Genomic DNA, 26,621 nt, shown 5'->3' with positions numbered 1-26,621 from the left:
TACAATACACAAATGAACTCACACTGATACAGGACAACAGAATCTATTTCATTTCTCTGGAGCTAAAAACTAAAAAAGTGTTATTAAAAATAAAAAAGTAAAAAACTAAACCTACATAATTGGAATATGAATTCTCTAACAACTATACAATGGCCTGAAGAATGCATGCTTTGCCATCATGAGTTGACTACTGTGGAAATTTGGTCTGCATATAATTAATGTTTAATTTCCTATTTTTCTTAATGTTAAGTAAATATAAAATTGATATAATTTACATGTAAACTGATTTTTTTATTTATGCAAATTTTAATTCTGCTGTTCCTCTCTTTTTATATATAAAATATTAAAATATTCTGAATAATTTAAAAAACAGATGGTTACTTTCAAGTTTGGCATAAGACATTCCTAGCATTCAATTCTGAACCACTATGGTTATTGAGGAACAGCCTGCTTAAAACATGGTATATGTGTGACATACAGGTAATATTTAGCAATGTTGAACAAAAGATGACTCTTCCTAGTTATTCTTCTAGTAATAGCACTTCGACTTATCACTTTACAGTGCTTTACAGCCCTCTCTAAGTGTTTTAGAGTCAGCATATTGCTTCCAACAATCTGGGTTCTCGTTTTAGTAATCTTGGAAGGACGGAAGGCTGAGTCAACCTTGAACCAGAGAGAATTGAACTGCTGGCAGCTGGCAGCCAGCAGAAGTAGCCTACAGTATTGCATTCTAACTACTGCACCACCACAACTCATATAGTAGAGAAAGCACTCAGAGTATCACTCCTAAAATTCTTTGCAACTCGTTTATTTCTACTGGCCATAGAAGAGATCTGTACTTTGTTCTTTGTATCTAAGTAACATCAGAGAATTATACAGAACCCCGATTATTGTAACTATACAAACTCATAGCAGAAATCATCCATTATATATACTACTCCAGATGTTTATCTATTTAACTCATTAATGAAGGCTGGAATAGATGTTTACTGCATTGGACTGAATGGAACATATGTGGCTGTTTGTTGCTCAGGGATGGTTGCATAGACATTCTTTTTACACGCCAGCAATTTTTAACTTTTCCTACTTGAATGTGCCTTGCCTTCTCCCATCTCCCAGTAGGAAGTGAGAATAAATCAGCACACTGGGCACACAACTCCACAAACAATAAACAGTTGGTATTCAGGAAGTGGCCCTATAAAACCTCCACTTAACCATCAACCTGTTTACAGAATAGGTAGGTGCGACAGCTACAGGCAATTGGGAGCATCTTTATAAATACATAAAAGCATACTTTGGACATTCAATCAGACCAAGGATCATGTAATTTTAATGGCAAATAACATATGTATTCTTCATTGGAATACATGTTTACAGTAACAAAATTGTTCTCCACTATCACTACCAAGAAAAAAGTAATAATTTTGGATTTTTCTACACCTTTAAAGCAACAATAATTAACATTGTACCACTTTAACATATACAAGAGAAACTCTAGCAATGCATGCTCTGATCAGATTTGCAATATTATTATTTTTTAAGAAGAAAGTTCAAGTTACACACTATAGTTTCATTTTTCAATATGTTTGAAAAAAGATAATATCTAATAAGCCAATTTTCTCTTTTTGCCACTGGTAAATTCTCTGCAATTTATGAATAGTACAGGATTAAAATCTCTATGACTAATTAATGGGAGGCAAAGTGTCTACAATTATACAATATAGAAAATATTAATAGTATGAAAAGTAAACAACGTGCAGCTGAAGCAGTGTACCACTTCAAAGACAAAGAAACTTCAGTTCATGGAAGCAACTGTAAACCTTCAGTGTTTCACCCTGGATAAAGGGTGTGTATGTGTGTGTGATTTCACAATTTTGTTCCATCCTCCCGTACCTTTACATCTTTCATCTTCCCTGGAGAATCAGGAAGAAGAAACTGGAAAAAATCCTTGCACCATTGCAGCTTTGAGTATGAATGCAATCCTATAAATTTATGCTGAACACAATTTTGTGCTCAAACACTGAGATAAGTAACATGATACCAAAGCCTAAAAGAATTCCCGCGTTTTGTAACAGGAAATATCCCCAGCGGCTACATCCATGATCACTTGCATCATTGTGAAGCATTTCAGGTACCTATATTTAAAGAAACATACATAATTTTAAGTCATGCATATTATAATAAATAACGTTTCTACATATGCAGTGGTTAATGTTGGTAATATTGATCAATCCTCTATTATTATACATATAAAATCTGATAGAAAATATTGCAGCATATTCCCATCTGTAAAATATGCTCCTATTATTTCCAGCCAGCTAAGAATATCTGGAATATTACTAATATCTAGAATATTACTAAGAATATCTAGACAATTGCTCAGTGTGACCAAGGAGAGAAGTACTCTATCTGCCGCTACCTAGGATCGAACTCGCAGCCTCCTGATTGTGAGGCAAGAGCTCCACCTCGCCACTCATATCTAGGAAATTAAAGAACAAAATTCATTTTCTTTATATTTCTATTACAGTTTTTCAGTAAATGACTTAATTTTCCATGTTTCCTGGATCCACTGATTATTATGTTATTTAAACAACTATTGTGGCTGGTTGCCTGTGATCAAATATGACTTGAAAGTGTTGTACTTCAACAAATCTTGAAATTTTTCTTAGTATACTATTTTTCAACAACCCCCCCCCCCCGAATGCATTAGTTAGAATGAATCCTACCTAGGAATATGTATGTCAAGGTTTCATTCTTAAAATAAATCCAGGACAGTCCTCAGAAAATTGTAATAATTGGATGAATGAATACATCTGGCTATGGCAATGTTATTTGGGTAATTCTTTTACTAAGCTAATGTTGTTTTTCTACTCTACTCCCACTCCTCAAATCACTACTTCTAAAGTGAATACCAGGTTAGTATTCCCATAAGAATATCTCATTGGCATTCTAAAGTATTGGAATGCTGTTAATATCTATTAAGGTCTATTAATAAGCATGTACTTACCATATCAACAAGAGCAACATACATGAACAACCCAGCAGTAAGGGCAAAGATCCACATGGAAACATTGTCAGCGTAATGGCCAATGAGTATCCCAGTAGCCATTCCAAGGAATGCCAGCATAGCTGAGAGAGCATTATAAAGAACCGCTTGTTTGACAGTCATACCAGCTTTGAGAAGTACAGCAAAGTCTCCTTCAAAAGACAAATAGAAACATGTTTGTATCAATCACTTATATTAAAATGTCAGCATTCCACCCCCCATGAAAGCCGTGTCAAAACATTATGAATTTTTCCCTTTTAAAAAATAATTGGCTTTCCTATAATGAGGTTCTTCAAAACTTTAGAATGATGGAGTCAAGCGTAAGCATAATTGCTTTGTCATATTTTATCAATTTTTTATGTGCTTGCCGATAGGCAAATATATATAAACTAGGATTGTATACAAATAGGATTGTAAAACCAGTGTCTTTTCCCTCTCAGCTGCAGTACAGCACACACACACACAAAGACAGGAGTTGCTTTAAAGGCCAACTCACAAGTGCAGTATAATCACAGACTTCACAAATCTGAGTTTTTCCATTATTCTAACACATACTTCTATAATTTATATTAATGTTGAATAAAACATTTTGAAATAATTTGCCATTACGGATAGTCCTCAAAACTACCAGAATTTTAATTGTAAGTCATTGCAGTTGTAAATCAATGCATCGTGCAATCGGACTTGATTTTATTTTATAACTGATTGTTATGGTTGTTGTAAAGGGAGTCACCACTAGCACATCTAATGGGCATTTTTTGCCATTTTCTATTGGAGAAGAGCAAAAAACATAGCAAATTAAGATCACATTGCCATGGAATGCTGCATCAAATCATACATGGAACAGGTTGCCAACCACCCAAAATGTAATCAATGTGACTGCAGTGTGTGTTTGTGTTGTGTGTGTGTGCGCGCGCTTGCAGCAGGCATATCTTACAGGACAGGTTAAAGTACCTCTACTGAAGCCCATTTTAACTTCAAACAGTTAATGAGCAACCAGCTGTAAATCAAAGAGTACTATAAAACTCTTTAAATTAGAAGCATGCAATTGAATTTGGTCAAATCTTCACAAAATTAATTAGGTTTGTTTGAGTTCGGAATATGCTTCTGAACATTATGAACTCTCTTATGTCTGATAGATGTAGTAGATAGGCAATTCAATTATATTAGCTTTATATTAACTTATTGATGGATATATTTGATTGTCTTTTATTAAATGTTTATTTCTGCTTTACTCTATTGAAATGTTTTACTGTATTGTTTAAAACTGAATCACCAGAACATGTTTGAAACTGTGAATGGTATTCAATAAATCCTAAATTCCTATCTGCGCCAGGTAGTTAAGAAGCATCGCACATATCAGGGAAGATGTGAGAAGATTTAAGAAAGTTTAGCACACATGAGTGTACATGGGGTGTGGCATAGATCAGGGAAGGTGTATGAAGGGTGTGCAGATAAGGAAACATAAGCAGACATAAGAGTTATTGCATGGATCAAGAAGCATGCATGGTGAATTCGATTTAAACCAAGTCGATTTAATCACAATTTAAATCTTGATTTGAATATCTATTAAAAAGGCTTTATTTAAATCATCTCGATTTAAATCATAATTTTTAAAGAGCAACTGTCACTTCTGCTGCGAAATTGTGTGAATGCATCAATGCAGTGCATGTTATCCCAGCATGCAGAGCTTGGATCCATTGAATGAGTTTACCAAAAATGTAAATACTGCAGAATATACAGCCTCATGCTACTTAACTTCCATTTCATGCTGAATAAACTAAATTATTAATGTATCTTAAAGGCGTTTTATTAAAATAAATTTGATAAAAATAAAAATAAATCACAATTTTAATTTTTTTTTAAAAAAACATCAATTTTTATCCACCCTGTGCATCAGATTGTGTTAGTGGCCCATGCGTGTGAGCAAAGAGGGGCTGGGAAAGGGTGCACATGTGGGGGAGACTTTCCCTGAAAACTTGCAATCTTCCCTTCTCAGCTTCTGCATTAACTAGGGAAGTTGGCGAAGAAAATTGCACATGGTGATCACCACATGATTGTGTGACGCATGGCAATGTTGAAACAACTGGGTTGCCAAACACTCAGATCACAATCATGTGATTGCTGGTGTCCTAGGACGGTTGGAACTCTGAGAATTATTCATAAATTTATTTATTCATAAATTATTCTTATTTAGCAACATTGTAACTTGGAATAGTCACTGACTAAATGATTGTAGATTAAGGACTATCTATATAGGCAGAAAGGATCTTGAGTTGGAAGTTGACAGCTTAATAAAAACAACAATTCAATATCCGAAAAGCAAAAAGTTCATTTCTCAACAGAGATCATTAGAACATGGGAAAAGAAACTAAATTCCAGTTTTGTAATTGCTTTATACAAATTTAGGAATTTGGAATCTATTTAGAATGCCGTGCATAGATTTTTATGCTTATGATGTTAAAAAAAAAGTGATACTAAAATACAGAAAAGCCATCCAAAATAATCAGAGAATTAAAACAACTCTCCCATCAACAAAGGAACAAGTGTTAGGATTAGTCAGAAAAAGGGGGAAATTTGGAATGTGAAAAATGAGGTGGGAGGGATGAAGGAAGCAAATATAGAAATGTATTTCTCAATCTCTCACAACACCAGAAAACCATAGTATATAACTGAACTAAATATAATGATGGCCTTAAACCTAGCTTTAGAAGGTATACAGAAAAAAAACACATAAAAATGTATGAAGAATAAGTTTATCAGTGACGACTATATATACAAATGCTTTATAATGTATTTAGAAACAGAATAATAACAGTTGCAAAGTAACAAAAGCAGAGAAGGTAGTTGTTCTGATATACTTTGTGACTCCACTGTGTATGCTTGACAGGTTGCTCTGAGAAACAATTGTTTCTGATCCGAGAAGGCAAATTACATTGTGATAAAACTTAACAAAACGGTAGATTACTGTTCAGCATTTAAACAAAAAACAATACTAATGAGTCAGCAATAGGAATTTGGGGCTTTATTAGCATTACGATCACTCTGCAGTCGATATACCAGTTAAAGCATGGAAATATATTTTACTGCTCTCTTATTTATTTGTGTGTTTGTTTGTTTGTTTGATTGATTTGTATGCCGCCTCTCTCCGGAGACTCGGAGCGGTTCACAACAACAAAACCGTACAAATCCAATAGTTAAAAACAATTTAAAACCCTTAATATAAAAAACAATCATATATCTCATACACACTATACGTAAAGCGGAAACGGCCCAGGGGAATCAATTTCCCCATGCCTGATGGCAGAGGTGGGTTTTAAGGAGTTTGCGAAAGGCAAGGAGGGTGGGGGCAATCCTAGTCTCGGTACGTATGTCTTACCCAATTCATGTGGCAATTCATGACAAAAGACTGCAACAGATGTACTTAAGCCACTGGATAAGCCTTCAGTGAAAGCAGCCCCTAGGAAAAATAAATGAACATTATTAGAAAGCAATCACATTGAAAAATGAAGGCAAACCCCCAAATAAATTTAAATTAAGAAAGATGTTTTCTAATCAGCATTGTGTATTATATAGGTGCTGTATGGCAAGAACCATGGATTAAATCATACAAAGGAACAAGAAATAAATAGTAGACTAGTTGTAAGAAATATGCTCCCTATAAAGAAAAATGTAAAAATACATCCATTTTCTGAACAAAAGCTATATAGTTCACCTAGCCTTGAGGGCCGTTCTTATTTCTATTTCAGTTCTAGTGAAGATAATCAATTTTCTATCTGTGTACTTTACAATTTTAATTTAAATGAAGAGCATTTACAGTTATATGAAAATCACAGAACTACAGCTTTTAATAGATGCAATAGGATAAAGAGCTAAGGCAATAGCAGCATGACTGCCAATAGCCTTCATTTTAATAATAGTAATTGGGACCAGAATTTGTTACTAAGGGATACAGTCATAAAACAAGACATCACATTACCATAGTATTTACCAACAGTTATTCTAACATCTTCAGTTTCTGTCACTAAGTGAATAACAGCAGCTTAATTGAGGATGTCACATGGATGCCATTGGTGGTTCCCTGCTGGCTTTCCCACTGACTTGGCTTATAGAAATCCACCAAATGGCAATCACGTGAGCACGGAGAACTGTTGTAACTGATGAAGACTGGTCATAAGTACCATTCATTCAACACTACTGTAACTTTGAATGGTCTTTGAATGAGCGATTGTTAAGAGAGGACCAAATGCAACTTTTCTGTACTTTGAAACTAACACATCTTGATTCTTGGTTTTGACAGGTAAAAGTAACCAATTATTAACAGAGCCTATAGACATGAAGACAGACAAACAAAATTCACATCTACCAGTTGGGTGGGGGTGGGCAGGCCACCTGTCAAAGAGGACAGGTGTATAGAATGGCTGTCTGGACCAAAACACCATTTTTGCAGCTGCTTCTGATCACCCGGCGGACTTTTTGGAGTCCCAGATCCCTCGGAGGGGGGACTGGAAGAGGTGCCCTGCAGAACAGTTCTCAATAGCAATCGGGTTTAGGCAAAGCAGGAGAAGCCTTGGAGAAGTCAGAGGGGGGAAGGAGACGGCTCATAATGGCAGCTGCAAAGAAATGACAGCTAACAGCTGGATGAAAAGTAGCGGTAAGATAGTGGGGATGACAGTGTGGCAGAAGAAGAAGGGGAGAACGTTTTTCTTCTCCTGTGAAATAGCGGTGAAAGGAAGGTTTGGACATAGAAGGGTATACTGCATTGTGATTGTATTGGTTGGAAAAGTTAAAAGACTATGGGTGGTTTCTTTTTCTTACAAGAACTTAAAAAATAAGAAGTTAGAACAATTAAAAGTCGGAAAGACTGAATACTGAGCACCACAGAGAGAGGCAAGGGAGACTCCTGCTGGCCAAGAAGAGAATAGACACAGGCAATAGATGAGAGGGAAAAATAAAATAAAGAAAAAAGATGCTGTTAAGAAAGAAAGAAAGAAAGAAAGAAAGAAAGAAAGAAAAAAAAAAAAGAAAGAAAGAAAGAAAGAAAGAAAGAAAGAGGTTTAAAACTTACCTACTTTTGTCTACAGTAGCGGTCCCCAAACTACGGCCCGCGGGCCGCATGCGGCCCACTGAGGCCATTCACCCGGCCCGTGAGTGAGTGACAGGAACACAGGATGTGTCTGCATCCTGTGCTCCTGGCCACTGTTCCCTCTAGCCTGTGCAGTCGCACGGCTGAGCAGGCAAAAAACAAACTTCGCGCAGGTTTTTCAAACCCCGGAAGGAAGAATGAAATGAATGGAGGGACAGAGGAAGGAAAGACTGGGGGGGTTTTGGGGGGTGTGTGTAATTTTTTTTCTCTTAACATACATTCAAACAACACAGCGTACCATCTAATTTTCCATGAATAAAATGGGGTATTTTGTTAGTAACTAATATCAATCATCAAAAAAGTTGCAAAAGTTTTTTTTCTAATTTTGTCATCCACTTACATTCATTTTCTTTTAATTAAATTCCCTCCTTAATGTTCCTTCAAAAAGTACAACACCAATTATATTTCTAACTTATTAATCATTATGCCAAAGTGCTTCCTTCTTTCTTTATACATTTTTCTATAAGTCAAGCAAACCTTGTATAGCGATTCAGATGTTAACAAAAGAAAATTAAAAACAAAACATAAACATATATGAATTCCAGATTTCTTCCCTCCCTCTAACTAGTATGTTCCCATTTTGTTTTTTACTTTAAAATAAGGTATGTGCAGTGTGCATAGGGATTTGTTCATAGTTTTTTTTTATAGTCCAGCCCTCCAACAGTCTGAAGGACAGTGAACTGGCCCTGGTCTACAAGAATAAATAGACACCTAAGTAAGAACTCATTGACTTTAAGGACTAAAAGAAGTTATATAAAAATAAGAAGCTGCGTATAACTGTTAGGGGGAGAGAATTTTTACATTTGTCAGATCTGTTGAATATATTTATATTTACAATAATAAGGAGATGGATAGGAAATTAGATGTTGGTTGTTATAACAAGAAGGAACTATTTATATTAAGTGAGTCTATAATATACCTCCTGATTAATTTATCCCAGACATTGATTGATGTAATATATAGGTGATTTAGGATTATAGCATAGTAATAAGTGTTCAGAATTTATAAGTCATTTAATTATTTAATTATTTTTGTTTTGGTGTTTCAATATCCACTGTAGCATATATTATATGGTTTAACATCTACAGTATATTCAATACATTCAATATGTAATTTACTATTATACTTAAAAAGTAACCTGCAATCTCTGCAGGTATGGAATAGATAAAGTGAGCTCTGGTGTGCTAGAGGGAAATATAAGGATTGTAAATAAGTGGGCTTAAAATGCTGAAAAAAATGACAAGTACTCCTAGTCTTACAAGAATTGGCACAGGAAGAAAGCAGGCAGGCCAAACCACAGCAGCTGAATCGAGTCCAGCTAGACAAAGATACATGGAAGAGTAGACCCAACAAGAAAGAGCTAGTTCATTCAAAGACCTGCAATCAATGCAGGATGCGATGTTTAAAAAACATGAAGATTTGAAAAAAGAGATAGAGGAAGTAAGGAGTGACACTGGATAACTTAAAAGAAAAGATGAGGTCAATTGGCAGGAAATTTGAATGTTTCCAACAAATCATGAAGAACAAACCAAAATTACAGGAAATGGAAAAGAAAATGGGAAAATATATACAGGATCTATACCTACTACAGAAGAAGATATAACCTACCTAAAGAAGTCCACATCAGATTAGTTAAGAAATCAATTTGGGAGAAGATATTGCATAGAACAAGAGACGACCCATTAGAATACAGAGGAAGACAAGTAGTTGTACTCAAACAAGTGCCTAGAAAGGAAAGAGACTTAAGAAGGCCTTATCAACATTTAACCTCCAAATTGACAAGACAAAATATCAACTTTAGGCAGTTGACACCGGAAGGGATTATGGTGTCATGGCAAGAAAAAAGTTTTCGACTAGATACTATAAACAAAGCAGAAGAGTGGGAATCTCTCACTCACATGGCTAACTAAAATAAGTTTGAATCTTATACCAGTGTGCTGGAAATGTAAAGAAATGCCAGGGCCTTTTTACCATATGTGGTGAAAATGCCCCAAACCTTGTGATTTTTGGTATCAAATAAAACAATAGCTTGAAGAGATATTAATGCAGAATAGAGAGTTGAAGCCTGAACTCTTCTTATTAGGTATTATAAAAGATAAATATGACAAGTGTGCAATACTGTATACTTGATGTTACATATCTTAATGGCTTCAAGACTGGCTTTTGCACAAAAGTAAAAAAAATAAAGAAACCCTCTCAGAAGAGGTACTAAACAAAATATTGTCTTGGGCTGAAATGTACAGGTTGATGCTGGAATTCAAAGAAAAGAATGAATCAGAATACTATGATAAATGGGATACTGCGATGAATTGTACCATTGGTGGGAGACGAAGAGGAATGTTGGGACTGCACATCATTGACAAGTTGGAAGTGTAGAAATTTTATGTTAGCATTCTGTGACAAATGAGAATGGAATTGGTATTGATTTAATCTTCACAGATGAAAGAAACTTTGTGTTTGAACAGTGAAATATGTACATATTGACATAGTAATAAGGAACTATTTGTTGAAAGGTAAACCCTTACGTAAAGGTTTAAACCAGAAAATTGACACCATGCCCAATGTTTTTAATTGTTATTTTTAATTTAAAAACTTTTAAAAAAAGATTCACATCTATCTAAGCACTAATTATGTTTAACAAATAAAATCTACGTTTTAGTGAATTTGGGATTTCTGAGATACTTATAAATTGGCTGGGAAAATACTGAGAATCGTGACAATTGTTAATTTTAACAAAAATATTTTTATTGTTCCTCTTGCACATTTATAAAAAATGTTGCTCAGCCATTTACATGTATGAACTAGCAGCCAATACATAAGCACTCACCAATTGCGAGACCATCACTGAAGTTATGCAGGCCATCTCCCATTATTACCATCCAAGCTAAGGTAGCTATACCAGCATCTTTCAATTCCTCACGTGAATACCGCTGGCTATGGCTATGTGGGTGATGATTTTGATGGTGATGGTGATGCAAAATATGATGGTAGTCATGGTGATGATGACTAAGATGATCTGACTGCCCTAGAGTGTCATGCAAGTGTGAATGGCATTTGTTTCTACAGCCTCTGGATTCATATTCATGATCAGATGCCTCTTTGTGGATGGGTGCGATCATGACTTCTTCTTCTTCTTGTACCGTGGGTTTCTGAGAGAGGAAATTTGATGGCTCTTGAGAAAGTACCCCCAAATAATTTTCAGGTCCTTGGATAGGAAGAAAAAAAAAGAGAACAACTCAAATTATTAAATTGAAGGGAAAAAATAGAATAATTCCTATATATTTAGCTAAAAGACTTTAATTATTTTATTTTCACACATTTTTATTGGAAGTATACCATGCAAGTAAGTAAAGAATGTTCTGATCTATTTTATGTTTTAGGACAAACCGATAAAAGGCAGGCACATTTAAAGCATACATTATGCCACATGTTTAGAAATATATTTAAAAACTGCCCTGTGCATAAATGCCTCTAAAGTTCAGGTTCCAACATGTGCCCATGATAATCAAGATAAATACTCCTCAAGTTTCCTGTCTCACCTCATTTTGTACAAAAATAAATTGCACTCCTTCAAAAAGTAACATTAATGAGGAAATAAAAATAATGACTATAACCTATGTGTTTTATTTGCCTGGGGTTAAGAAAAGTGAAGATAATAAGGAGTGTCCTGGAACATTCTCATGACCTGATTTCATCAGGGCCACCATGGCAACCTTAAAAAAAGGTATTTTCTATTACAATGGGAACTATTTAGTAACAACCCCCATTGCATGGTTTCAAAACTCCCGATGTGTCCATCAGCACAATGGAATCTAAACCCTTATCAAACAGCATGTAAAAATCAGTACTGTATACCCTTCTATGTCCAAACAGTGCAAACTAAGCAGTCATTTTCAACTTAATCCTATCTAAAGGCCAAATGAACTTCTGATGGATCAACAAAGCACAGGGATACATCACTATATATTGTTTTATTTAGCTAACAATTTATAGCATTTATAATAACTACCAGAACTAGAGATGTGAGGATAGTAAACATCAATCATCTCCCTGCAAAATCTCTAGGTGAGGTGGGGGGGGAAAGGATGCCGTATAGTAAGAGCCAGTTTTTATAGTGGTTAAGGTACAATTTTAGAAACTGGGAGATTACAAATTGTAGTCCTGCCTCAGGCACAAACCAGCTGGCTAGACCTCAGGCCAAGTCACTCTTTCTCAGTGTTAGGAAGCAGGTAATGATACAACATTTCTAAAAAAATGTTGCAAAGAAAATTGCAAGGCATTTTTCAGGCAGTTGCCAGGAATGAAACACTGACTTCAAGGCACAAAAAAAAAAGGGGGGGGGGTGAGGTGGGAGTACACAAATAAATGACAATGAAGTGAAGCTCTTATGGAGGGAAAAAACAGGAATGAAGAAGAGGTTGCAATTAAGAGAAACTAAGATCATGTTTGCCAAAATAGCTCTAGTAGCTCTGGTGGAGAAATGCATGAAACTGCCAATAAAGCCTAAATCATTATTCCTTCATTCATTCATTCGATTTTTATGCCACCCTTCTCCTTAGACTCAGGGCAGTTTACAACATGTTAGCAATAGCACTTTTTAACAGAGCCAGCATATTGCCCCCACAATCTGGGTCATTTTACCCACCTCGGAAGGATGGAAGGCTGAGTCAATGTTGAGCCGGTGACGAGATTTGAACCGCTGACCTACAGATCTACAGTCAGCTTCAGTGGCCTGCAATACAGCATTCTACCTGCTGCGCCACCCCGGCTCATTTTAGTAATAATGCATGGTGATGAACAATTATGAAATTATTCAGGGATATCCCAAACAATTCTTGCACCACTTACACACCTTACTACAATTATTATACTTTTTGTAAAGTTTTTCTTTATAACTGCGGATGCCATCTTTCAAAACCTAGGGCTGAGAAGGAAGCTTCTAGAATTGTTAAGAACTGAGGTGCATATTGGCTGCCCTACTTCAAGTTTCTCTTCCCTATGTTAATATTTGGAACACAACAAGGGATGAAAAAAATGAAACTGTGGATAAATGTTAAGACAACACTGTTTTATGACATTAGCAAAATGTTTCTTAACAGAATGTATCTCATCCATTACTGCATTTTTTGGAATATAAAATGCATCGGAGTATAAGACGCACCTAGATTTTAGAGGTGGAAAACAAGGAAAAAAGTATCCTGAACCAAATGGTGTAGTAATATATTATTTAATAAAACACAAGTTTAGCAGAATACTTTTCACAAACATGTACACTTTTTACAACCAGGTAACTTTTTACCAACTTCAAACTTGACAGCTTTAAGACTAGTCGACTTCAACTCCCAGAATTCCTCCTCCAGTCATGCTAGAAGGGGTGATTAGAAGGCAAAAACAGTCCCGTTTTTGCTAAAATCGGGCCATTTTTCACCTCTTTTTTCACAAAAATGGGGTGGGCAAAGGATCTGGGAAGCCTGAAGAGAGCTCCTGGGGAATGGGGGGGGGATGGCAAAAATGCCCCCATTTTTGCCTTCCCCCAGTCCCAGGAGCTCTCTGCAGACCCCTCAGACCCTTTGCCCACTCCATTTTTGTGAAAAAATGAGTGAAAAATGACCACTTTTTTGCAAAAACTGGGCCATTTTTGCCATCCCCCAGCAGCTCTCTGCAGGCTTCCCAGACCATCTGTCCAAAAATGGGGTGCAGGGATTAGGCTTCAGGCAGCCAAAAAAAAAAAGCTGCATTCAGCGTATAAGACACACTGATATTTCCACCCTTTGGGGGGGGGGGATACTCTGAAAAAACACATGCAGAATAGGGGGGGGGAACATTTTGTACAGGGATTTATATGTTTTGCTACTTAAAAATGAAAACTTTCAAGCTAGTATACTAGATCTCAGATCCTCTTATATTGCCATCAATACATTTCACAAATATTTTAAAAAATATTTATACAAAATTTATTAAAACTTACTATCATCTGCATCTATTTTGTCATCATTTGCTGAAACTTGAGAGTCATATTTAGACAGCTGTTTCTTGATTTCTGATTCATCATCATCACTTTTTTTCTAACTCCAAAAAAAATACACTGAAGTTGTTAATATTTTGGCTATGTGTCCTGAATGATACATATATCAACAAAATATAGAAATAAAATATAAAAAAACCTATAGATAGTGGAATAGGCAAATGTTGAAATGCATGTGAGATTTCTATAAATAACAGACTGGCTAGAAAACCCCCCACAGATTTTTACTATTGTAATATTTAATTCTGTTTTAAAACCTTACATCAGCTAGAACTTAAAATTCAATCTCAAATACACTTAAGGATATATCAGGGTTTTTCCCCTTTGAAAAATTTCCGCTGTAATGGGGAAATCTAAGTAAGTGACACTATTACAGAAAAGCAATATCCAGTGAAAACATTATTCTATAAATTGGTTATAACATCACTTTCAAATAGCCTCAGATAAGAAAATTTAAGCAAAATGAAACTCTGTAATTTCTTACCTTTTTTTTCTTGTCCTTAAACTGTTTAATTAATGTGATCAAGTGCTCAACAAGAAACATAAAATATAGTCCTCCAAGGGCCGTAAGGCCTTTCCATGTAGAATCCAAATAAGCATTTTCCTCTGAACTTTGGAAAACCAGATGCTTTAAAGAGAGATCGTTACTGTGTGCCATAAACGGTTTTTCATGATGATGGTGGTGCTTTCCATGAGACTGAATGTGGAAATTCAGAAAGAAAAATAGTTTAGACAACATTCCATATAGAAGATGAGCTAGGATGACTAGAGAAATAAGGATATTTGTCAGCCCAAGAACGATATATAAGCAGGAGTCCCCAATCCCCAGTCCATGGACCAGCAGTGAGCCATAGTATGCGAAACTGGGCCTGACATAGAAGTGAAGCACCATCCACAGGATGCAGGCAGCATGCAAAACCCCTAATCTAATTAATAAAATAAATAAAAACCACACCCCTCTCCTGTCTAAGGAAAAACCTTTCTCCACGGAACCGGTCCCTGGTGCCCAAAAGGTTGGGGGGGGGGGGGGGGCACTGGCATATAAACAACAAAGTAGAAAAGATGAAACTTCCAATTTATTGCAATAAGTGACCATCCACAAGTAAAACTGACAGATTTAAGCCCTGGGATGACTCTAAAACAATAAACTCTATAATTTCAGACAATACATAAGAATAAGGAAATAAGATGAGATTATAGTCAAAAGTCCTTGTACTTCTTGCAAAAATTCCAAGAAAAGATGTGGGTGTGGGTGTGTTGGAGATCGGAGGAACTGTTGCATTAATTTGACCTACAGGATGTTGTTCACTGTCATTTAAAAAAAAGAATGACACCTCATCTGTAACATTAAAAAAATAGTGAAACATTGACTATAACATCACAGAATATTCCAGGGATAAGGCTCAAAATATATTCAGATTACTGTCCAACTACACATTTAGCATAATAGTTACATTTAGAAACTTTTTTATGGCAGCTATAAAGTATTTCCAAATTATACAAAATGTTTACTTATTTTTAGCCAAAATGTCACAGGGTCATCTAATCCCTAGACTTATTTGCTTTGAATACAGGAGTCAGCTATGATAATAAACCTTTCAATCCCCTGAAACTGAATGACATAGAATAGCTTTTGTATTATTTGGCACATCTAACCTGACCACAAACCATAAATGGCAACATTAATTATAAGTTCTTTCCAATATTATTTGTGAACAAATAGCTATGGTAGGTAACCAAACTCAGCCTGAACCAGTTGATGCAACAAGCTTATACAAAGAACATCTATGTAGAAAAATATGCAATTACGTGCCAATGAGCCTGAATACCAGACGTAAGGCAAAAATATGAAAAATCTCAAAAGTTTGGATTTTATAAATGTTCATATTCAATTATCTATTGACTGTCTCTCTACAAATTCTGTGCCACAAATATTGAACCATATAAACTGTTACTAAATCAAATTGCTACTGAATATCCTTGTCACATGTACAAACTGCAATGCTATAAACATCCCGTGATGCTCTTCTCCCAAAATAAATTTTATTTTCAACCAAAGCAGGAGGAGGTGATATTTCTCCCACTATAAGCTATGAGAGTTACAAGAAGAAAAGAATAAAGGAAGGAGAAATGTCTCCCTTACATATATACACAAAGTTTCACAAAGCAAACTTTTCCTGAGAAATGCCCAAACACTACAGTTCACAAAGAATTCTACCTAATAGGTTTTACATTACCATAAATGCTTATAGGTGTAATAAATAGTGAGCAGAAACAGATACATAACAGAATTGGGGAGGCCAGGCATAATGGGACCTTCTGAGTTTTAATGGCATAATGGCACAAGGGGAGAATAAATTAAATTGAAGCAAGTATGTGTTTCTCTTACTTTACATCTATAGTCAAATCCACCAAAGGGCTGATGAAATAATGTGACCTTTAAAATGCAAATAATAAGGATGATGCCCAAGCAGTATTTCCACTGGGAGTGAATAGTAGTTTTTCAGCAGGACTTGAGCTGGCTAAACTCCCCATAGTCCTGCAGTTACTTCGCCCCTTTCCTAACAGCTGGCATAAAACTGTGTGAGTACACTATATTCACATCATTAGTAGTACATTTACTTTAGCTCTACCATTGTTAAGAAAAATGCATCTAATGCAGAGATTTAAAAGATGATGGGCAACACAAGGTCATCAGATTAGATGCTTTTGTTTCATTATGTGTCCTTTTTCTACTTCCACTGACCAAAGGGCATCTCTGTGTTTCAAAGGAACATATACAATATTAACAGAAAAAACAATGTACTTACATGTGGAAGGAGATGTAAAAGAGCATCTCCGCTTAGAGTTCCAACTGCTAATGCTACCAGGAAACTTAAGAGGAACTTGAAAAACACACGATTCATAAGTGGCACCAGTATAACACCCAGTAATGAAAGAAAACTGATAATGGAAATGGATATAAAGCCACCAATCCAAGCTGAAAAGAAAAGAGCTTTTTTAATCAAATAATTCAAACATCCATTCTTTATTAAATCACAGCTTTCTTCCATTTTGGTGACTAGCTAAAAGAATTTTTTTAACCTGAATTTTCTAATCTGAAAGATCAGTAGAATTTTTATATGGTTTGTTGCCATTTATAAAAAGACCTATTCCTTGAGATAAAAAATACAAATGTTTTGTTTCAGATAATTCAGCCAAAATAAAGCCACTCCTGGAATAAGAATGTATTACACCTTCAAAAACAAGAGAAAGTAAAAATATTAAATAGAAAATCTGCCATCAAACTCACCAACTTGCAATGAATATGTTTTTGGAGCTGTTTCAGCTTTTTCACTTGCTGCATGAATTATACAGTTTCTACCATCAATCTGGTTAATTATAGCTGGACAAAGATAGCTAAATTCTATGGCTGTCAAAGATGCTTGAGTACTTATTCCATGGAAAAGCATCATTTCTGATGTATTAAAGCACTATGGAAAAAAGTGTTAGAAAAATACACATTGAGAGGCAATTTTAAAACATAGCAGCTTTTCTTCCACGGGCAAATTTCATAAGACAAAAGTGATTTTTTAAAAAAAGTTTAAAAACGCATCAAAATGATTACCGGTACATTGGATTACTATAGCATCAGAGAGCCAATGCATTTTTGTATGTCACAAATAATTTAATAATGTGTTTAAAAATCAAAAATGTTACAACTATCCTTGAAAACAAGGCTTGTGCTATAGGAAAATAATATGACAACTAAATGCATTTTAAAAAAAAGTTCTGCCAAATTTTATTAATATTAAAATGAAATCCATGAAGATTGCATTACTTTTGGTAACTGGACATCCCCTGCACAATGGTGTTGTCACCAGCAAATCTTGTCAATCCAAAAGGGGTGCACCCCTTGGGTTAAAGACAGACTTTATAAATTTAAACACAAGCATCAGGTAAGTTTTTGCAACATTAATGGATCCAGAGCTTTTCCCCCCATTATGGACCAATATGTCAAAATTACTAATGCAAGTATATAATCTTCAAAATTTAGAAGTTCGATGACTTTCAGAAGTCCAGGGTGGGACTGGCAAAGCTAGTCAATACAATGCTCTTTTTTCTATTTAAGTAATCCATTTAACCAAAAATATTCTCATACTATTTAACAGTAGGGATAATGATGAATGTTCTTATTCAAGCTATACTTGAAGTTTCTAAGATTTCCATTTTACAGTTTCACACATGAATTATAAGCAAAGCATGGAAACTGCTTTTCTCCATTACCTAATAAATCAGTTATGTAATTTAGGATTTTTTTTCTATATACAGTATTCCTTTTAATCTGTGGGTATCTAAACATTTCAGTACATTCAGAAAGATCACAAATTAATACATGAATTAATGAATTAATATATTTAATTTAAATGTGAGCATGACAAGGTGGTAGAAAGCTCTTCATTAGCTTAGGATCAGATCAAATCTTAATGAAAGCACAATCCCAAATTTGCCAATCTGGATTGTTCAATTTAAAAATGCTTGAGAAAGTTATTACAAGGAAAACAAATCCAGTGGTCAAGAACCTTGTTTTGTTTTTCAAAGAACAAGATTAAAATGATGAACATGTGGAATTTCAGGGGAACTTCAGCATGGAACTCTGCATGATTATCAAATCTGAAAGCATCTGGACCAATCCTTTAAATGGTTTTTTATTTGGAAATGGAATAAAACAGTGTAGAGCACCCACAAAGTACAGAAGTAAATAAATGATTAAGGTTTTAAAATAATATAATATTATATCAAAAAAAAAATTTAAAAAAAACTTCTGCCCAAATAAATTTTGTGTAATTTGTTTGCTAATTTTAGAACACACAGAGGGCCTCCTGTTTCAGACCTCACAAAAACAAGTGATTCCTTTGCTTTTCTATTTAAAAACTTACGCTGCTGCTGCTGCTGCCTCCTAGAACAGTGCTTGGCTTGGGGCTGACAAAGCCCACACGTGCTGACAATTCTGCAGTTTCTGAGTGCTGTACCAAAGGGTTGCCCTCTATAGTTGTGGTGTAGGTAGCTGTTGTTACAGCAACAGTTGTACTCTTGTTATCCATGGATTCTTCCTGGTGGTCCTCCATATTCTCTGTTCTAGCCACATCTTTTGCTGGGTTATTGATAATATCTTTGCTGCTATCACCTGATCCGCCATTAGGACAATAGGTTTTGTCAGAGTTTGTCCCGAGTGTAGCATGATTGTGATGATGGTGATGGTGGTGATCTATTCTTTTCACTTTCTCAATGCCTATGCTGTGTAGCAATTTTTTAAACCCTTCAATATTCAATGTATTGTTCTCCCCATAACGAGAGAAGAGATCCTGAAGATGATGTCTCTGTCTACATAAAGCCAAACTAATATTAATACCAGCTGCCTTCTCAGGAGTAAGTTTTTCGGTAGTTTGTGAAATTGTGACTGGTTCCAAGCTAGAGTAGGAAGCACCACAAAACAAAAATGTGGAAAGTAAGTGAAGAAAACCTATGTAAAGTTTGTTTGCCATGGTAGGGTCCTGTGAAAAACAACAACATAAAATTAATTTTTAAAACTGGCCATGTATATTATTCAATTCATGCAATAGAAAATAAAATGAGTATTTAAAAGAAACACCTGCCAATTTAAAATGGTAAATTGCGCATTTTACTACAGTATATGAAATTCTGCTTTTTTTATTTCAAGGAGTACCAGGTAACATAAATCCAAGATAATATAAAGAAAAAGGATCAAAATACAAAAACGATCTATAATTTCAAGAGGGCAATATACATATGAAAAATTACCATCTATAAAGAATATATCTACTGTAATTATAATAATTATTAACTCCAATCCATTTTTGGGGGGGGGGGGTGTAATTGTAATTTTTTCTAATGTGGCAATTGAAGAGAATTTCTTACACAACTCAACTGTTATGTCACTCAACATTTTCCAATGTTGCACAATTATTGCTTTGGCTAATAAAATTAAATAATCAGTTCTTTGTTTTTAAGCTTACAGTTTGATCTCATAAATGCATGCAATAAGCCTAACTCTTGACATCATTCAAGTTTAGTGATACTTATCTTTCCAAAACAATTTCACTGAGTTTTAACTTTATTATATGACCACCAACAATGAAGAAAATGGCCCCCTCTTTTTGACAATCTCCCCGGCATTTGGAAGGATCATTTTGATACATATATGCCAATCAAATAGGAATCCAATGTCAACAATGTAAGACCTTCCACTGAAATTCTTGCATTGAATCTCAAGTGACTCTGCTGGCTTCCATAACTGCTGTCAACCAGATCAGAAACCCAAGCTTTTAAAAATCCCTTTGGTACATATAGTATTTCTCATTCATTGCAGGAATAATCTAAAAATTTTATTATCTTTTCTTTTGGTTGTTATAAATAATAAGGTATTAAATTCTCAAAATTGGTACAAGGCTATATTTCTGAAGCTCTAATATTTGTATTGCCCCAAAAAGATTTGAATTGATACCAAAAAATCATGGTGGCTTTATCACCTATTCACTGCCCTGAGCTTATTGAAAGTTACATAATTACAAGAAAAACTTGCTTTAAAAAAAGTTGCTTACTGCAATATCCCTCCTTTGCAATTCATACTCTATTTCATTCTTCTCCCATCATTAATTCTCTCTCTCCCAATTTCTGAATTGTCAAGGAACATTTTGGCATTCTGTGTCCACTAAGCATGCATAAATTTCACAATTTTGTTTCCTAGCCGCATACCTAACAATTCTATTTTTTAGTTTCAGAAGCCATGGAGTTTGTAGATATCTTGCAGATTGAGACTTCTGCTTTAAAGACCAAGAAAAAAAACCATCATTATTATTGGTAAAGTAAATGGTAAGACACAGGTGAAAACTATCATTCATCCCAACTCACTGTTACATACAGGTATTCCTCAATTTACAATAATTCATTTAGTGACTGTTGGAAGTTACAATGGCATTGATACAAGTGACTTAAGACCAATGTTCACACTAATGTCTACTGGAGAATCTCCATCATCTTGTGATTAAAATTTGGACACTTGGCAATTAGTATGTATTTGGGGCAGTTGCTGTGTCCTAGGGTCATGTGATCATCTTTTGCAATCTTCTGATGGGCAAAGGCAATGAGGAAGCCAGATTCAATTAACGACCATTTTACTAACTTAACTGTGGCAAGAAAGGTTGTAAATTAGGGCAAAACTCACTTAACAACTATCTTGCTTAGCAACCAAAATTTTAGGTTCAATTGTGGTCGTAAGTCACAGATTATCACTGCCAGTTCCTCTCTAGCAGGGGTCTCCAACCTTGGCAACTTTAAAACCTGTGGACTTCAACTCCCAGAATTCCTTAGGCAGTTTTGCAAAGTTGGCTGAAGAATGGAGTTGAACTCCACAACTCTTAAAGTTGCCAAGGTTGGAGACTCCTGCTCTATAGATATTCAAGATTTCCAAAGGAAACACACCAACTAGCCTGAACAAAAATCATTTTCAATTTTCATTAACTATTTTCCAATATTTATTTAATCTCAATTGTCTTACTTTAAATAACAAGATTTCAGTTTTATGATACTCAAAACACTTTGCTACATTCTCATCAATCTAATATGTCTTGGGAAGATGAAGCATAAATAAGAACATAAGAACCTAAGAAGAGCCATGCTGAATCAGGCCAAAGCCCATCGAGTCCAGCATTCTGCGTCACACAGTGGTACATAGGGATCTTGAGCAGAAAGAGAAGGCAAAACTCTCTTTTCCTTAACTCCCAACAAATGGTACCCAAGGGAATCCTGCCTTTGGACATTCATTTCAATAACCACCTATACACTTGGCATCCATGAATCTGTCTAATCCTGCCTTGAGGCTATCCAGGCTGACAGCTGTCACGACCTCTTCTGGAAGTGAATTCCATAAACCAATGACCCTGTGGGTGAAGAAATATTTTCTTTTATTTGTCCTCACTTTCTTACCTATGAGCTTTAGGGAGTGCCCCCTCGTCCTAGTATTGTGTGATAGAGAAAATATTTTTTCTCTATCCACCTTTTCTATCGCATGCGTTTACATGTTGTTTGTGTAATGTTTACACAACTGTAATGATTTGGAAGAAGGGTCAGAGACAGGATACAAGACAATCAAAAGTAAATGTATTTCAGTCCAAGAATAAGCATTTTATAGTTAATTACCACGAATCATAAAGTGGAATATAATTCTAAAATAAGACTTCCATTCTTTTAATTGAATTGAAATTTACAACAGATACCAAATAATAACCGACTGCTACTAGAAATATATTGGGACTTTTGCGAGCATTTCCTGTTTGGTGATTCTGTAGAATCAGATAAGAGTATACCATATTTCATGCTGTGCCAGTAACCAAATGACCTATTTGCAGCTACATGAATATTATCTATGTATCTACTCTACACCTACACTTCATTACACTACAACGAACCTTCATTAAAAAAAACCCTGTGTACTTTATCACTTATGGGATACTTTTTTTCCTTTCTGATTTCTCATCTTATACTCTTGCATTGACAAATGTCCTAGGTGCATTTTTCACACCTAAAGATCAGGAGAAATGCTGATGGATATATCAACAATTTAGGGTTCATAGATCTTAGAAATTAGGTTTCTACGTTTACCATTCAGCTTATTTTTCTGATCATGGATTTGCAAGAAATGTTATTTTCTTTATAACCATTTATATCCTCCCTTTCTTTCAAAACATCCAAGTTAACATACATGGTCCCTCCCATTCCTCTCATTTTATTCTTACACCCACCTTCCCAATAAATTCTATGGCATAGGAAGACTGGATTTGGGACAGAAAGGCAAAGTACTGGCAAATCAACCAAATATTGTGGTAATAGACAAATACCAGAAGGCAGTTTGTGGCGATCAATGTAGCAGTGCCAAGTGACTGCACCATCAGGAGTAAAGAGTATGAGAAGCTGAAGAATTATCAGGGCCTGAAGGAGGAAGTAGAGAGAATGTAGAAAATACAGGTAGTCCTTGACTTACAACAGCCCATTTAATGACCATTCAAGTTACAACCTTCCAATAAGCAAAGTCAATGGGCAGATTCATTTAACAACAGTTTCACTCATTTAGCAACCACAGTGATTCACTTAACAGCTGCAAGAATGATTTTAAAATGGGGCAAACTCACTTAACAAATGGTTCACTCAGCAAGAGAAATGTTAGGCTCAGTGATAGTTGTAAGGCGAGGACTCCCTCGCCTTATGGGTGGACAGTGCAGTCAGGTGGTAGGGAAAGCAAGTAGAAAGCTTGGCTGCATAGTTGGAGGTATAACAAGCAGGAAGAGGGAGATTGTGATCCCACTATATAGAGCGCTGGTGAGACCACATTTAGAATACTGTGTTCAGTTCTGGAGACCTCACCTACAAAAAGATATTGACAAAATTGAACAGGTCCAAAGACGGGCTACAAGAATGGTGGAAGGTCTTAAGCATAAAACGTATCAGGAAAGACTTAATGAACTCAATCTGTATAGTCTGGAGGACAGAAGGAAATGGGGGGAATGATCGAAACATTTAAATATGTTAAACGGTTAAATAAGGTTCAGGCGGGAAATGTTTTTAATAGGAAAGTGAACACAAGAACAAGGGGGCAGAATCTGAGGTTTGTTGGGGGAAAGATCAGAAGCAAGTGAGAAAATATTATTTTACTGAGTAGTAGAAACTTGGAACAAACCTCCAGCAGGCGTGGTTGGTAAATCCACAGCAACGTAATTTAAACATGCCTGGAATAAACATATATCCATCCTAAGATAAAATACAGGAAATAGTATAAGGGCAGACTAGATGGGCCATGAGGTCTTTTTCTGTCCTCAATCTTCTATATTTCTGTTTCCCCAGTACAAGGCCAAAGCAGTCCCAGTCGTATTTGGGGGCCTTCAGGGCTGGGACTCCTAAGCTGGGAGAGCAGCTCCAACAGATCCCAGGAATGACAATCACAGCTATCTGCCCAGAACAGTGCAGTGCTGGGCTATTTTGGCAAGCTGCAGCACGCCATGAGCTGAAAATCCTGCACCTGGCGAAACTCCTCTCCTACACGTTCCTTCTTCTCAGCTATTAGAAAGGCTTCCTGCCCTCTATTGTGCAAGAATCTCCTCTCTGATTAAAACCAAAGCAGATCCTGTTTATTCAGACTGACGGGCCCCAAGGAAGGGCCGCAAACAACAACAGAATATCCAGAGATAGACTACCATGAGACATGGGTGCTTTGGAAGCTTGATCTACTACTAACCAACTAGAGCTACTTTCAATTATGAAGAACCTGCTGTAAATTTCCTTTCTGGCAAGGAGAATCTGTCCTACTTTTAAATTTCAGCATGGAAAAATGGATCTAAATAATAATAATAATAATAATAATAATAATAATAATAATAATAATAATAATAATAATAATACTTGTATGCCGCCCCTCCCCTTTCAGTGGAGTAAACCGGCTGTAATTCTTCCCCCATGGCAAATCTCATATAAATCTCTTTCTCTGGGCTTCTGTGTTCGGCACGAGCCAAAAATCTGGTATTCTCACCAGAAGTGGGATTCATATAATTTGCCAGCACTGAAAATGTGAGGATGCACGCGCTCTTCTGCGCATGCCAGAGGCCGATTAAAAAACAGAAGTTCACTGATCGCTGCTGCTGATCCTTTAGGACCCACCCCACCATCAGAGGAGCCGGGCTAAGAGTTCGCCCCCCCCCCCCCCGCTCCTGACCCCCTCAACCTGGACCAACAACCGCCAAGCTCTGCTTCCTCACCAACTGCTACGGTCCATTCCGCGCCAGGAACCGCCTTCGCCCACCGCCCGGAGAAGAAGAACCAGCAAGCCGGCCTAGGGACTAAAGAGGAATGACGTCATTCAAACCAAGCCAATCGGAGCACGCTTTCGGATCAGCTGGGCGAATGAGAACCAATCGGCGTTCCGTAATTCTACCGCGTTTCGTGGTCGGAAAGGAGGGCCTTCGAAAGGGGGGAAAAGGGCGAAGACAAAAGAAGTACTGTACACAAGGCGGCCCACGTGGGGAGGCGTAAACCAACAGGCGCGTTAAGCGGGTAGGGAACGAAGTGATTTCTCTGAGGAAATTTAGTAGGCAAATTGGTCGGTTTAGTTTTGCGGTTCGCCCGACTCTTCTTGGCACCAACCTTCGCTCTTAGATATGGAGAAAACGGGTTTTTCTCTCGAGCGGGTAGCATAACTACCAGCAATTATTTATTTTATTTATTTGTTTGTTTTGTCAAGTACATATTGGAGGTATGTAAAGATATAATAATATTCATATACATGATACTAGTAACAAGAAAACTTTTAAACTTTTCTTTTCCTCCACCAACGGAGTACAGATCATATGCTGCAAGGTCCTGCCTGTCAGCGACTACTTCAGTTCAACCACAACAACACAGGAGCACACAACAGATTTAAACTTAATGTTAACCGCTGCAGACTTGACTGTGAAAAATACGACATCAGTAACCAAGTGGTCGAAGCGTGGAACTCATTACCGGACTCCATAATGTCATCCCCAAACCCCCAACACTTTACCCTTAGATTACCCACGGTTGACCTATCCAGATTCCTAAGAGGTCAGTAAGGGGCGTGCATAAGTGCACTAGAGTGCCTTCCGTCCCCTGTCCTATTGCTCTCCTATATCTCCTATACCTTTCCTCTATTCCTATATCTCTTCTTCTATTCTTTCATTTATGTTTTATTCCTATATCTTCTCTTTTATTCTTTCTTAGATATATTTTACTATGAGTATATCCTCTATAACCTTCATTATGTATTTTATTATGTGTATATCCACTAAAACCCTCATTGTGTATTGGACAAAATCAATCAATAAAAGTTTCAGTTAGTGTATGAACTAACCCTATAGAATAAGGTCAAGCCAGAGCCAATCAATTATTTATATTGGATCTACACACATGATCAATGCCTGGAATGTACTACCTGACTGTGGTTTCTTCCCCAAAGCCCCAAAAACGTTAACCTTATGCTGTCTACAGTCGACCTCACCCCGTTCCTAAGAGGTCTGCAAGGGGTATGCATAAGCGCACCATTATGCCTACCATCCCTGTCTTACTGTCCTATTGTCCAAATTTACCTGTACTTACTTTGCTTTTGTTATGTTCATACCAATGCCTGCTATCTTGTATGTGCTTACTTACATACGGGTCATTCTTTGTCAAGTGGAGCAGCTGTCCACTTGACTGATTTTTGCAGCCTTATTTGAAAAAAAAAACCATCACAAAAAACAACATATATGATAGGGGGAAAATGTGCTCTTTCTAATGAAACAAAAATGAAGATGATTGAAAGTGAGAAAACAGAGAGCTCTGTTTCATCACCTTCATTTATC

The 26,621-nt window shown here is 36.1% G+C and overlaps 1 protein-coding gene across 5 annotated transcripts; it reads right to left on the bottom strand.

Moving 5' to 3' along the window:
• Nucleotides 1-1,307: 1,307 nt before the first annotated feature.
• Nucleotides 1,308-25,106, bottom strand: SLC39A6 (solute carrier family 39 member 6). 5 transcript variants are annotated; one of them, XM_070747055.1, is made up of 11 exons: nucleotides 25,023-25,096; nucleotides 20,974-21,041; nucleotides 19,137-19,751; nucleotides 17,510-17,690; nucleotides 17,028-17,197; nucleotides 14,702-14,914; nucleotides 14,161-14,257; nucleotides 11,020-11,397; nucleotides 6,426-6,506; nucleotides 3,008-3,198; nucleotides 1,308-2,135 (listed from the first exon to the last, which is right to left on the bottom strand). In XM_070747055.1, the coding sequence occupies exons 3-11, from the start codon at nucleotides 19,740-19,742 to the stop codon at nucleotides 1,983-1,985; spliced, it is 2,070 nt and encodes a 689-aa protein (XP_070603156.1). In that variant the 5' UTR covers nucleotides 19,743-19,751; nucleotides 20,974-21,041; nucleotides 25,023-25,096; the 3' UTR covers nucleotides 1,308-1,982. The 5 variants fall into 5 exon arrangements, with proteins under 5 accessions (XP_070603156.1, XP_070603159.1, XP_070603158.1 ...); XM_070747058.1 differs by lacking the exon at nucleotides 20,974-21,041 and adding an exon at nucleotides 23,951-23,999 and having other exon boundaries at nucleotides 25,023-25,055; XM_070747057.1 differs by having other exon boundaries at nucleotides 20,974-21,038; nucleotides 25,023-25,038.
• Nucleotides 25,107-26,621: the final 1,515 nt, after the last annotated feature.

This window comes from Erythrolamprus reginae, chromosome 3 (assembly GCF_031021105.1).
Source record: "Erythrolamprus reginae isolate rEryReg1 chromosome 3, rEryReg1.hap1, whole genome shotgun sequence".
NCBI classification, from domain to species: Eukaryota; Metazoa; Chordata; class Lepidosauria; order Squamata; family Dipsadidae; genus Erythrolamprus; species Erythrolamprus reginae.
This window is presented reverse-complemented; position numbering and strand designations above follow the sequence as displayed.

What these genes read in the sequence shown, in the direction of transcription:
- SLC39A6 (XM_070747054.1), bottom strand. Translation starts at nt 19,742, where the DNA reads ATGGCAAACAAACTTTACATAGGTTTTCTTCACTTACTTTCCACATTT. An exon ending in TTTTACATCTCCTTCCACAT is followed by an intron (nt 14,915 to 17,027) that starts GTAAGTACATTG and finishes TTCCACATTCAG; the next exon opens with TCTCATGGAAAGCACCACCA. An exon ending in TGAATTGCCACATGAATTGG is followed by an intron (nt 3,199 to 6,425) that starts GTAAGACATACG and finishes TGTCTTTTGAAG; the next exon opens with GAGACTTTGCTGTACTTCTC.